The following is a 15,070-nucleotide window of genomic DNA, read 5'->3' as shown; positions in this document are numbered from 1 at the left end:
CGCTCAGGAGCTACTGATCTGTCACATTCTATGGGACGTGACGTGGGCTGCAAGGCTTCTGTTCTGACCAGGACCTTGCGCGTGTGTTGGATGATGGTTTCCTCGATGGTTGGTTGGTTAAGCTCTTCAAGTATGTAAAGGATTCTTGCCCACCTGGACACCTCAATAATCAGTCGAAGCCATAGTTTTGCCAAGTCTGGGTTATTTTCAGATTAGAGGTGCTGTTTGCCCCCACGTGGGACAGCCATATAAAATAGCTGGGAGGACTATTACCCTGTTACCCTGGACACTAGGGCGTGTAGTAGGCGGATAATGTGTAAAATCGTCAGCTTCTTAACCTGTACATGCAGTTAACTTATTGTCGAATGTGACCGCAAAGTGCCTGATCTGATTGCTGCAAGGAATTTCCTGAAGGTCAGTCTGTCTCTCAAATCCGAACGGCGACGGGTAAACATCACCACTCTCATCTCATCTCGTTTATTGGCTGTGTACTCATCTGGCAGTGTCGGTCAGATCTGCTGTATTGCAGGAGGTCTCCGATACTGCGTTATTTGTGTGTGCTTTGGAAATTTGTGGTAAGGTCTTATGGGACCAAACTGCTGAAGTCATCAATCTCTAAGACTACACTCTACTTAATCTAACTTAAACTAACTTACACTATGGACGATACACACACACCCATGCCCGAGGAAGGACTCGAACCCCCGACGTGGGGAGCTTCATGGACTGTGACAAGGCGCCCTAGACCGCGTGGCTACGCCTCTAGGTTGTGTGCTTAATTTGACCTTAGCATAGATGGCTATTGACCCATAACGAGGAGAGTCTGATGTATGCTGGCGGCATTAATACCTGTCGGTCCACAGTTCGGGCCTCGCCAGCCCCTCACCGTGCTCGGTAGTGAGTGGAGAGGGGGGATGGGGAGGGGCTGCAGCTGCGACGGTTGGTTGGCCTTCCGCCCGCTGACTGTCGCTTCTCGCGTCCGGATGTCGCGTTTTACTTTGATGGAACGTAGTACTGGCTCCCATGCCCTGCTGATTTGGAAGCCCGTGTTCCTATTGATTACATTATCAGTCACACGGATGTCAGTCGCTTCTTTGAAAATCGACTCCCTACATTTATCGGTGGTAGCCAGGACTTTCGTTTGATGATAATTCAGTTTATGTTCATTTTCAATGCCGTGTTCTGCTCAGAGCAGTGCAGAGTGGTCCGCCATGCAGCACTCAGAGCCCGCGGGCTTCGGCTGTCGCGTTCAACGTGGTCGCCCCACAGCTACTGGACGGGCTGAGACACAGCGCCGGCAACCGTAAGTAGGCATAGCGCACTACCGATGGCGCTCAAGCGACACGCCCAGCGTTACTTTTCGTAATGCGTGTCCCACACTCACCTGCCCTCACTGAAAGATTTTTTGTAGTCGCCGGTGTCTTGATCGCATTTGTCAGATATATTTTAAACTGCCACAGTGTTTTATGACGATTTCATGTATTACTTTCGTAACACGATACTGGAGATTTAATTCTGATGATGACTCAGTACAGTCGAAACAGGTTAATATAAAGTGATGAACTTTACTAAATACTCACTTTAAAACATGAAAAGTTGAGGCTGAAATAAAGCTGTCAACATAAGCCCACTGCTCACTAATAATATGGAAATAAATTAAATTTTACATCATTTCAAAAAATCAAAACTAGTTTGAAAAACAGTGCACGTAAATCAAACATACACAACAATATATGCAAAACGAAATGTTTTTCACCACCAGAAACAAAGGAAAACGGAAATTAATGTTCGAAAAGAGTTACAGCACACTTTTTGCTCATTTGTCTCTGAATTGCTTAGTGGTAATAAAAAGGAGAGCACCAGTATTGTCCGGGGGTAAAGGTGACCGTGTAGCGTTTTCCCGAAGTAGAGCTCGATGCTTCTATATCTAATATTTTTCTGGACATTTTCTGAAGAGTCGGAAAAATTTGGTCCACCCGTTTTCCAATAAGAAGCCACGTTTTCTTATATTTTGCTATTTTTGATTTAAACATCTCTCCAAATCATCTACTGGAGTAAAGCAATCTATCCACAAAACAAACATATTAACCTAGGCGGTAATGGAGTTTTTGTGGAATTCGATGAAAAAATTGGCTCTTTGTGGCTCGTACACGCCTCTTTCACCATAATGTCGTTTGTATCATTGGAAAAATACAAAAGGATTTTCAGTATACCGTTCTGAAAGCAAGCGCCAATATGAGCCCTACTCTGAATATGAAAATTTATTGAAAATAAAATCAAATGTTCTGTTGTCTGTTGTTGACGATATCTGAGCTATTTCAATGAATTTCATGGCTCCGCCAAGGTCGCTAAAAAATTCGATCAGGCGATTTGATAACGTATTCTCGTATAGACTAAAATTCTTTTGGGCCTTAGGGCGCGTCATTGTTTAATACTAAAGAAACTAAACTGCCAATGTTTCGATCGACTTGCAGCGGTGTTCTTCAGAGCGGTCGACGTTATATTCGGCTTTTCCTTAGGCGAGGGAACATCGACTCTGAGCCTATGAGGCCCGTACTCGTTTCTGTGACCGTTTCACTGTTGGCTGTTCCGTTTCAAACTGGCTACTGGGAAGACTAATGGGATTGTACGTCTTACCTCTGCCATGACTTCAGACCTCTTATCATTAGATATTATTTTCAAATGACGAAAGTATGGCCAGAGAAAAGTTGCTACCTCATAGCAACTCTGAACAGTTAACTTTTCCTCTAAGTATAATTTGAGGCGTTCACGTATAAGTCCTATATCAGAGGCTTCTCTATACTAAGGCGCCTCAGTCAAAGGTTGTAATAGCACAATGTAAAAAAAAAGTCGTAGGTTTCACAGTGTTCTGAACGACACATTACGCCCGGATATCGCATCATCAGATTATTTGAAAATTTATTGGTAGGACGACATTACTTTTATGATGCCCTATCAGGGCGAAAAGCATCGACTTAATAAAGAACACTGTGCAGCCGGCTATTGTTTTTAAATAGCGAAAATAATAATGTTGGTGTACCACCACACCAAGATGGAACGGAATAATTTTATGTTGTAATAGTGAAACGTCTCCATGTCAGCCGTTCCACTGAAAGTAACCTTCGGTTTTGCTACAATTCTTAATGACTCAAATGTTCGGTATGACTATGCCTGGAGAGAAAGATGGACGAGAGTGCGTGATATTACAGCAGCATTTCAACGCCAGAGGAGAATGTCTGCTTCAATTTCAAATTCATATCTATGTTTTGCATGTATCTGTGTAACCAATTAGCCCCCACTGTCGTCTGATAGTATGAATGTGTGGTTTGTCTGTAGCTGGCTCTTCAGGCTTCCTTAGTTGCCAGAAGGTTTCATTGAATTTTAAGAGTAGTTTAGCCAACTTTTATGTAGAGGTTTGAATGCGGCTAAGTTGGGCATTACTGGTCACTTGTTAGCATCCATTGTGACATTGGTACAGGTAGAAACCGCTTACGGTCTCTGAGTCCTAACGGGTCGCTGTGTAGACCCCTGCGACGGGGTAGATCAATGTTACTCTTCCCTAGGACGCCGGTGAGTAAGGATGCTCTGAGTAGCTTCTTTAGTTTTTAAGTTGAAAAGCGTAAGAATTAGCTTTGTTTGAGATTTTCTGGCACTCACTCTGGTGTGTGGCATTGATAATCACGCCGCACCAATTATTTCAGTCAAGGAACAGTATTAATTTAATTTATTCAGTTTATTTTACGAGATCCTCTGTGCAGCTGCAACTTATCGTGGATGAGCGGTGCCGCCACTTGATGTACACTTTTAGTTAGTTTCGCATATTATGTATGAATGTGTCGAGTGCTTTGTGGAGTGCTTGTGTTAAGTTTCATTTAATTAGCCGTCCAATTTGTGTTTCATTCCCACGGACTTAGTAGCCCGTACTCTGGTGCACCACATGCGTTACTTTGTAAACCATGAGGCTTCAATTCGTCATAAACACCTCTCGTTTTCGAATTGAAGCCTCAGTTTCATCGCGGAATAGATGTGCTCATGTATGATAAATTTATTTACAAAATTACTGAGTTGTACATAAATTCAGAAGTGAGCTTTGTTCTCCAAAACTGGCCCTTAAAACCTGTCGCACTCTGACCCCGTGAGCTGACTAGTGGAGTAAGGAAGCTTTCTTGTAAATTCTGTCTTACGATGTGTTAGTGATCAGTGTGAACGAGGTGTGTGTGATTAGCACACTTGCCCGAAAAGGCTCTGAGCAGTATGCGACTTAACTTCTGAGGTCATCAGTCACCTAGAACTTAGAACTACTTAAACCTAACTTACCTAAGGACATCACACACATCCATGCCCGAGGCAGGATTCCAACCTGCGAGCGTAGCGGTCGAGCGGTTCCAGACTGTAGCGCCAAGAACCACTCGGCCACCCCGGCCAGCCAGTGAGCATCATTGGACTGCTCCAGCGATTTGTCAAAAGCATTGAGAATATCAATTTTCTTTGTGTAAGTAATGACTTCTTTCACCGCGGTCAAAAGATCACTAACTTGTGGACTATTTTCTCATATATATCCGCTTTAAAAGCATTTCCTAGTACTATATTGAGCATATGACAGGGGCAGTTTAGTCGTGAATAATCACGCAGTGCAGCGACGATGTTGGCACCTTGATCAGTAGTAAAAGGAATGTCTTATGAAGCGGTGTCGTGGATATCAGGAAAAATAAACATCGTCACAACGATTCTCTTCTAATGTTTTTGGTTCATATGGACACTGGATTGTAAACAGAACAAAGTATCTGGGAGACCAAAAAAGTGTCCAAATGGCTCTGAGCACTATGGGACTTAACAGCTGAGGTCATCAGTCCCCTAGAACTTAGAACTAATTGAACCTAACTAACCTAAGGACATCACACACCCATGCCCGAGGCACGATTTGAACCTGCGACCGTAGCGGTCCCGCGGTTCCAGACTGAAGCGCCTAGAACCGCTCGACCACTCCGGCCGGCATCTGAGAATCCATACAACAAAATAGGACATAATAAATGTCAGATAATGGTTTCTTCATGCGCCACATGTCTGTAGTTGCTTAGCGTTTACCTTTTTTTTTATAGAGATTGATTACAATTAAACTTTCAAAACGCTATAGAAGTAACACCACTGGTCAGAATGACGTCGAATTGCAACGGGATATTATCGGAAAAGGGGGAAAACGTATGTCAGAAGAAAAAATGGGTTAAAATTGAACAATAGACTATTTACGTTTCAGAATACGTAAATGAAAACACCTGTCATGCGCTACTGAAGTTGGTATAAACATGTCGGGTACACGGCTTTTCCTCCTTTCGCGTCTGCGACGTTCGCTGTCAGTGTCTCAGTGCAAGATCGGGCTCTGCCTATAAAGCTGTATTACAAGTCTGATGACTGTGCACACGTCGCTCTGCAGATGTTCCGGACACTGAAGGATTTGAAAAAAGGTTTTGGTCCGATGACTTCCGTGGATCTGGAGAAATTGATACGTAACTTCAAAAAGACGGGTTCTTTTGGTGTGCAACATGGTAGAGGGAGGAAACGAATTGATTCGACGTCAGTGAAGGTAGTGGTCACAGAAACGCAGGAGGAGACGAGTGGTGGTGTGCAAACGTGTGGTGCACGTATAATTGCCCAAACACTGGACATACCCGTGAGCACGTTGCATAAAATCCTACGAAGCATCCTTCTTTTCTATCCATTCAAAATTACGCATGTGCACGAGTTGTTATGTTGACCTGTCAGCAAGAGAGACCTTTGCTTTAGAATTTCTTGCTCCCATGGAAGTGGACAATGATTGGCTGTGGAAGATTTTGTGGATAGACGAAGCCCACTTCCATCTGACAGGATATGTAAATATACACTCCTGGAAATTGAAATAAGAACACCGTGAATTCATTGTCCCAAGAAGGGGAAACTTTATTGACACATTCCTGGGGTCAGATACATCACATGATCACACTGACAGAACCACAGGCACATAGACACAGGCAACAGAGCATGCACAATGTCGGCATTAGTACAGTGTATATCCACCTTTCGCAGCAATGCAGGCTGCTATTCTCCCATGGAGACGATCGTAGAGATGCTGGATATAGTCCTGTGGAACGGCTTGCCATGCCATTTCCACCTGGCGCCTCAGTTGGACCAGCGTTCGTGCTGGACGTGCAGACCGCGTGAGATGACGCTTCATCCAGTCCCAAACATGCTCAATGGGGGACACATCCGGAGATCTTGCTGGCCAGGGTAGTTGACTTACACCTTCTAGAGCATGTTGGGTGGCACGGGATACATGCGGACGTGCATTGTCCTGTTGGAACAGCAAGTTCCCTTGCCGGTCTAGGAATGGTAGAACGATGGGTTCGATGACGGTTTGGATGTACCGTGCACTATTCAGTGTCCCCTCGACGATCACCAGAGGTGTACGGCCAGTGTAGGAGATCGCTCCCCACACCATGATGCCGGGTGTTGGCCCTGTGTGCCTCGGTCGTATGCAGTCCTGATTGTGGCGCTCACCTGCACGGCGCCAAACACGCATACGACCATCACTGGCACCAAGGCATAAGCGACTCTCATCGCTGAAGACGACACGTCTCCATTCGTCCCTCCATTCACGCCTGTCGCGACACCACTGGAGGCGGGCTGCACGATGTTGGGGCGTTAGAGGAAGACGGCCTAACGGTGTGCTTCATGGAGACGGTTGCGAATGGTCCTCGCCGATACCCCAGGAGCAACAGTGTCCCTAATTTGCTGGGAAGTTCCGGTCCCAGGTCGACGGGCACGTGCACCTTCCGCCGATCACTGGCGACAACATCGATGTACTGTGGAGACCTCACGCCCCACGTGTTGAGCAATTCGGCGGTAAGTCCACCCGGCCTCCGGCATGCCCACTATACGCCCTCGCTCAAAGTCCGTCAACTGCACATACGGTTCACGTCCACGCTGTCGCGGCATGCTACCAGTGTTAAAGACTGCGATGGAGCTCCGTATGCCACGGCAAACTGGCTGACACTGACGGCGGCGGTGCACAAATGCTGCGCAGCTAGCGGCATTCGACGGCCAACACCGCGGTTCCTGGTGTGTCCGCTGTGCCGTGAGTGTGATCATTGCTTGTACAGCCCTCTCGCAGTGTCCGGAGCAAGTATGGTGGGTCTGACACACCGGTGTCAATGTGTTCTTTTTTCCATTTCCAGGAGTGTACAAAATTGTGGAATGTGGGCAACAGAAAATCCACACGCATGTCAACCAGTACCACTTCATCATGAAAAGGTGACTGAGTGGTGAGGGCTTATGGCATTATTTATCATAGGCCCATATTTGTTCAAAGAGTCAGATGCTTCCGGTCCTGTTATCTGTACCGTCACTGGTAAGCACTATGAGTGTGTTCTGCGCAAACACGCCATTCCATCTTTCCAACAGCGTGAATGTGTGGATGGAATCATTTCTATGCAAGATGGCGCACCTCCGCACATTTCAAATGCAGTTAAGCAGCTGCTGAAACGTCATTTCGGAAATGCTACCACTATCACCCGATATTTCCCTACAGCTTGAGTGTCCCGACCACCTGATCTTGATCCATGTTAGCAGCTTTGAAGGCACGCATTGTGCAACACATTCTGAACGTGACTCCGGAAACACTTCGTACAGTTGTGGAACGCCCGGCCGCTGTGGCCGACCGTGCTAGGTGCTTTAGCCTGGAGCCACACGGCTGCTACAATCGCTGGCTCGAATCTTGCTTCGGGCATGGATGTGTGTGATGTCCTTAGGTTAATTAGGTTTAAGTAGTTCTAAGTCTAGGGGACTGATGAACTCAGATGTTAAGTACCATAGTGCTTAGAGCCATTTGAACCATTTTAACCGATTTCTCCCATCCGATGTGATATGAGATTGCCGTGGTGGATCGGCTTACGTAAATAGCAGTATCACACCTGTACAGCGATGCTCACTGAGTAGTATAATTCGTTTAACGTAAAACGTACGCCTTAGACATTGTTGTATGATTCATTTGTCATCTGTATCGACCACTATTAAGATATGATGCTTACAGCGCCATCAATTGCCACATTTTGTAACTATTTATTTTTCTTCTGCCATACGTTTTCTCTCTTCTTCCGTAGCAATTTGACGTCATTCTGATAGTGGTGTTATTTCTGCTGCGGTTTGAAAGTTTAAAAAATGTGTGTGAGTTCTTATGGGACTTAACTGCTAACGTCATCAGTCCCTAAGCTTACACACTACTTAACCTAAATTATCCTAAGGACAAACACACACACATGCCCTAGGGAGGACTCGAAACTCCGCCGGGACCAGCCGCACAGTTCACGACTGCAGCGCCTGAGACCTCTCGGTTAATCCCGCGCGGCTTCAATGTTTAACTTTGATTATAATTACCCTCTATATATGCAGTTACATAACGTGTTATTATTCCTCTTAAGTTTTAGCACTTGCCACCATGTGCTGCGTCACCGTTGTGGTATGAGAATACTTTTTTCGTAAATCACTCCCGTGTCGATTAATGTCTGAACAAGATCGAAGAGGACCACACCTCCTGTAGATCCGTACAATCTTTGGGTATCACACATACATAGCCACATATTTATCGATAATTATCTGCTGAGCAGATTTAGGAAGGCTTTTGAAATCCACTCAAGACCCTTGTTTATTATATATACACTGATCTCAAGAAATGTGCGAACAGTCACTTGACCCGCCAGCATGAACGTAATTTTCTCTGCACAGCTAACAGCAAACAAAATTAACGTTTTTCGCATCGCCGTCCACTATAGGCTTAAATACCCTGCAGCCTTAAATTTTAACTTACGTTGCAAGCTGTTTGGTTCTACGTTGACAACCGGCACACATTCTCACTCGCCGCTCATTCCTCTTGAAGTCCCATGCAGCTGACACCAATAACCGTTGTCCTTTCTTTTCTCACCCCTCCACCATGAATTTACACATAATCGTCAGAGAGTGTTACAGGGCAGTGCGGCCGCAGCCTGAGGGCCGGGCCTCTGTGCATGTCTCTGTTTTGCCACTGCAGACTTGTTGGGCTGCAGTGAAGGTATGTGGCCCTCATGTTCTGTACATCGATCTTCGATTGTGCGGATCGTTTGTCCATGTAAGTTTTCTGCAATCACTCGCAACCCCTCCTTTTTTGAGACCCAATTAGTCTTTCATTGTCCCTAATAAAGCTCATACTTTGACTGGCGAGCGGAAAAATTGCATTAAATGGTGTCTTCACAGTAATCTGCAATTTTTCACGATACAATGCCAGCAAACAGTATGAAGGCGGTCTTCTTAACGTCTTCTTCTGTGTTTTCTGCATGCGTGTCTTTCCTGGAGCTCCTGAGTCGCAGGGCCGCCGAATCTGTCGGCTGCTGCATTTTTTCTCATGGAAGACCGATTCTAGGTGTCGCAGCTGTGCCGTCAGACTTTATTCTTTTGAAATCGAGTATAACGTGTGTACTAGAGTGTTAAGCACGCTGCTTTTCTGCGACGGATGGTGGAATTTGGGGGTATGGAGAGATAGATCTGCATTCGTTGGCTTACGTTATACACTGCGGGTGAGCGAGCCGTCGGGCCTACAATAAACTAAGAAGCCGAGAAATAGTAGTTCCCCAACTTTTTCTATTTTGTGGTACGCTGGATGTTTTCATGGATGGAACTAACATGTTCTATGAATTTCTGTAGTTTTTTGGATCCATGTGGCCAGATGACAAAAGTGCAGTCGACATACAGAAAGAAACAAACAGGTTTTAGTTTAGCGGCTCCCATGTGCTCTGTCCTCGAACTACACCATGAACAAATTTACTACAGTTGGTGCGCCAACAGTCTACTCATAGTACCGTCCACTGAAAATAAAGGAGTTAGATGTCAGAATGTGTCTCAAAATCTGTGGCAAGTCGGGGCTGAACGTCTCACTGTTCAGTTTCATGGAAACTTTGGAGGGGACTCGAGTGAAAGTGAGGTGACATCTAAGTTACCCAAAATGTCGGACTCCTGATGCCATAGCTCCTTCAGCCGACCAATGAAATCACCCGCGCTTCGTATGAGATGTGCACACTTGCCGACATGAAGGCTTATCAGATAAGCCAGGGGACGTGTTGCTGCCCCAATGTTGCTCTCTATTGGTAGAATTCCTCCGTTGTGGGTATTTGGCAGGCTTTACAGTCTAGGCTGTACAACAATGCCCCAGCGAAGTGATTTGGCGACATGATCATCTAGCGCCCCGTTCTTTAACAGAGCAGAGGTGCTTTACTGCACTTTCCTGGTTGGATCCGCTGCTACTTTCCGGTGTGCTGTATCGCCCAGAAGCTCTGGAAATTCCCGCCCGCCGTCCTTATGTGGCGTTGCCCTTATCGGCTGGAAGGGTAACGGTTCCTTTGTCTTCTCTTAGGGTACGAAGTGCTGTCCTTTCCACTTTGGAAATGTTGCTTCGTGATGGATCTGAGATGGTCAGAATTCGGCAGATTTCCCGAAGACATTTCCTCTGCGGCATCGTTTGGTACTCGGGTTGCGTGCTCCACAGGGCTCACAGTCTCCGCTGTTGGAAGAGATGGAAGTGACGGCGAAAAACTCAACCCTTTCTTCAGTACTGCTGTCGTTGTCGTTGTCGAGTGGTTTTCCGGAAATTAATCACGGCAAGTCAGTTGGCTGCATCTTCTTTGGACTGACTGTCTGAAAATCGTGAAAACTTGGCGATTTGTCTCTCGGTTGATTTCTTGTAGGTCCAATATGACTGGGCCCAGGTGACTCTGTCGACCCATTGCCATGAATCTGCTGAGAATATAGAGGATACGCATGCATGTCCAAAGGATCTTTGCTGCGCACTGTATAGAAGAACACAGACACTGAATTACAGTATTTCATGCCAATGAAAAGAGAAAACATTGTCTCACCTTGGGATCAATAGAATATAACGCGAGGACTAGGGAATGTATAAACATCATGACAACTTGAGATTTGGGCCACTCCTGGTAGCGTGCTTGGATAGATGAAGTGGTTAAGGAGAAAGGTGGAAAATCTTGGTTCGAGTCCCAGGCCGGCACAAAGTTTCATCTGTTCTGAAATATTCTACAGCTGAACCATAATTGCAGTTTGTCAATCTATTCTTGCAGTACTAACTACCTATGCTTACTCTTTCTTTATCAGGACTCTTCATCTGTTGACGTAAAAGGCAGACGCTGGGACACTCAGGGCAGACGAGAACGAGGCAGAGACCGCTTGCTGCAGGGGACGCAAGCATCAATGTCTTTTTCCATAGCTGGGCCGTGAGCACACAACAGGAGCAGACCGGCAAAATAGGCTTCGAGCAGGAAGATGACGAAGCGCCAGATGTAAGTCCCTCCTGGCCAAGGGAATTGCGGTAGGATGCGGTTAGGGTGGTAGAAACGAGAATCCAGTTTTCCTGAGCTCAGCATAGAGCATCCGCAGATGCGGGAGTAAAGGCTATGGATGTAGACAACATATTTTGAAAACTGGCTAATGAGCCGTGGTGCGCCTTTTCTGGCACACCAGCTCTTTGAACGACTATCGATTATCCAGCTGTACTACGATCTTTGCCCTTCTTGTGATCTGGCTGCGGGTATTTGCGGTCTGGGAGTTTGTCGTGGGACTCGCTACGAGGCGCTAGTACGTGCTTGAGGGGATGAAGGAGCAAACCACGCGGGCTCGGCCAGCAGCGGCGCGACCGGTCTACCTTGCCTGACGGGCGCGAGTTTGCGGCGCATCTGCCTGATGTCAACTGCGGGCGCTGCTCGTCGCCTTGCTTTGGTACCTGTTTTCTCGGAAAAGACCATTTCCTTGAGACCATCTCAAACAACGCTCTTCATCGGAGGTGTATGTGGTTTTGGTGCCTTCGTTTCGTGGAACCATTTGCGTTGTAGCGACTGTCACTTGTTGTTTGGCTGGTTCCCTACTGTATGTGATGTTGAAGTCAGAGCAGCCGGCAAGGTGAGTGATCGCAAGGAGACCAGCAGTCACTACTTCCTTTAAGGAAATCAGGGTCCCCAAAAGATGTAGTAACTGTAAGCTACCGAAGATATTAGGTCATAGTCTAGTTGTAATTTTCTGCATACCAAGCTTACACTATGGCAGTAAATTGCAGACGCATGCAAGGAAATTAAAGTGCACAAAACCTAGTTTGTGCTGAAGTTGCGCATTTGAACAACAACGTAATATTACCTAGAAATTATTTCCATTTCACCTTAGTACACATTGTCGGCCTTCATGGTATGTGCAAATATTCTTTGCCTAACTATGAGAGTATAAAAGTCTGATATTTTAGTCGCTTTATTGAAAGCACTTATTGGTTTTTTTAAAATTATATTATTATTTATTGGTTCTTAACTTATATTAATTGATGTTGCTTGGTGTGTGCCGTGTTTTCTGCCGTCTGTTTGTGTTCCAGTTTTTCTGCGAGTTGGGGTGTGTGGGAGCGGGCCCACGTTTTGCTTCGGTGCACAGAAGTTGTGACGTGTCGTCTAATGGGAAGTGACTCCTGGTTGGGCCCCGGCGTTTAGGTGTTGTTTTGGACGGCTGGTCTGCTACTTCCGGTATTTTAAGTTAAGGCAACATGGCGTTACTCCCCATTTGATAAAAATTTAACAGCTCTCATGTATTAATTTTTTTTAAATTTGCTTGCTAATGAATTATATTAAGTATAATGTATTGTGCTGGTTGTGTTACAGCTCAAAATTTTTTTATCTGAGCCCTCTTTTAAATTACTTCAGATTTATTGTTCATTAAGTAATTCTAATTTACTGCTTGCTTGAGAAGGAAGCCATTGGTCATTTTGGAGATTGTTTTAAAACGGCCACGTGTTGATTGTATGTTAGCTGTTTTATATAAATGTGGTCTTGAATAAATTATTGATCTAATAGTTGTTATGTTTAAGGTGTAACATTGTAGGGGCCTTGACCTTCCATGCTAATCCCAACTTCTTAAGTCACAACTAAAAACACCACAGTCCGTGCTGTTATTGTTGGGTGGTCACTATTCCTCCTAACACCAAAAGAACAGAACCTATTTTTTCGTTTGTTTTCTCACGGTGGCGAGATGGCACTGGCGGGAAGAATACGTCTTGGCGTTGATAGGTTGATTGTGATGTCCATCCTGAGTTCCACTTCATGAGAAGAGAGGGGAGCTAAGGAAGTCGATTCGGGGAAGAGATTTTGTAGAACTGATGGAGAGAGCAGGTGAGACTTTATAAAATTATACTATTGGGCCAATGGTGACTGCAAAGCGGGAGATTGGTTAGAAAAATTGAGACATGCGAGAAAGCTGTAGCCCAGAACGGATGAGTGCGTTTCTCAGAGATTCGGAATCGCTTGGACAAGCAAATACTTTCGAAAACTGGGCTCGAGCGGGCGAGTAAGTAAGAAGTACATAGATAAGTTCCTGGCGACCGAGTAGACGACATTCGGAGTTGGAGGATTTCAGAAGAGAGCACACGCGACCAGCGGTAATAGCAGGATAAGCCGAGTTAATACGGTTTTATGCCAGCCAGCACAGCTCACAGTAAGATAACAACATGGCATGGGCAGGCAGGCACAATAATTTGTTCGTTTGGATAGAAGCGCCAGCCTCCAGAACGGTCGCTCTTCTCCATTCCACTATGAGAGTTATCTTCATCGGCTGTTAATTCTCTGCCACGCAATCACTGAATACCTACTATACACCTTCGCAGTTTTGTGTGTGTTATTGGACCGCGTCATAACCAGATTTACATCCTTGCTCATCCTCGGACCTTGCAACCAATAGTGACGGCTGTTAATGTAAACCATTACGTGCTATTTGAGATGACGTTGTGATGTCCAATCCCTGCAAACTTCATCATTGTCTATTAAATCTGTGTATTGTATTTTATGTCTTTGCTTTCATATCTAGTAGAGTTGACACACCACTCTGAATACTATGCTTGGCGTCCATTATCCTATTTCAGAAACGCAAAGTTTCATGTACGTTTACGCACGTGGAGAAAACTTGGACTTGGTTTGCGACACAATCTTGACACTGAAGGCAACAAATTTAAAAATTCATGCGTTGGAAAAATTTTGTGTAACTCCTGTGACGGGACCTACGTGGGTCAGACTGAGAGGGACTTCATGACAAGGTTTAGAAACCACCCATACGGAAGCAATAATAGTGCACTAGGCTCCCACTTAAAAACGAAGCGCCATGTTTTATCCTCTATGTATAAAGTTCTAAAAATCCTTCACATCTAGCTTAAGGACAGGGACCTTGATATCCTGCAGGAGCTATATGTCTTCAAATTTGAATTCCTGTACTTGTGTAAAATTAAATTTTAGTAAAATATCCTCTTCCGTCCATTCCTGACTCCAGCTTGATTCACGTAGTCTGTCTAAGCTACTGCTATGATGTGTTATTGCCATTTAATACGTACGTATTTTAATATATTTTACTGTACTACGGTGTATGGGTTGTTCTCATTAATGCTGTGAATTTTGATGACATTCTCCCTATACGTCAGTTGTTATGCCACTTTCTTTATTATGTAGACCGGTATATCTTCTGTAAATTCGTGTGTCGATTATTTTGCCTTGATGTGTGTGTCGTGAAGTATTTTTGTGCTCATGAAGCTTATATTTTTAACAGATTGTCTGATGATGGTTCAAATGGTTCAAATGGCTCTGAGCACTATGGGACTCAACTGCTGTGGTCATTAGTCCCCTAGAACTTAGAACTACTTAAACCTAACTAACCTAAGGACATCACACACATCCATGCCCGAGGCAGGATTCGAACCTGCGACCGTAGCAGTCGCACGGCTCCGGACTGCGCGTCTAGAACCGCGAGACCACCGCGGCCGGCGTCTGATGATTGACCACGACTGAAACGAGCAGTAAACCGTTTGAATTGGATACAACTCTTCTGTGGAACACCCAGGATCTGTAATTAGCGACCGGTCATCATTGTATATGTTTACTAGATTTTATTAGTAACTGCAGTAGATCTTCAATAAAATTCAGACGGTTTTACGATTGATGTTGACCTTCTTTCTGTCCTGGCTTACATCAGAGTCGTGGGCACTATT

The 15,070-nt window shown here is 45.2% G+C and overlaps 1 protein-coding gene across 1 annotated transcript in view; it reads right to left on the bottom strand.

Moving 5' to 3' along the window:
- Positions 1–11,813, bottom strand: part of LOC126298061 (toll-like receptor 7) — a 108,456-nt gene extending 96,643 nt beyond the window's left edge. The window contains exon 1 of the mRNA XM_049989380.1: positions 11,651–11,813. Within this exon, the coding sequence (XP_049845337.1) occupies positions 11,651–11,813 (163 nt within the window). The remainder of the gene's footprint in view (positions 1–11,650) is intronic.
- Positions 11,814–15,070: the final 3,257 nt, after the last annotated feature.

This window comes from Schistocerca gregaria, chromosome X (assembly GCF_023897955.1).
Source record: "Schistocerca gregaria isolate iqSchGreg1 chromosome X, iqSchGreg1.2, whole genome shotgun sequence".
Taxonomy (NCBI): domain Eukaryota; kingdom Metazoa; phylum Arthropoda; class Insecta; order Orthoptera; family Acrididae; genus Schistocerca; species Schistocerca gregaria.
Note: the sequence above shows the minus strand (reverse complement) of the source record. Positions and strands in the feature narration are given on the sequence as shown.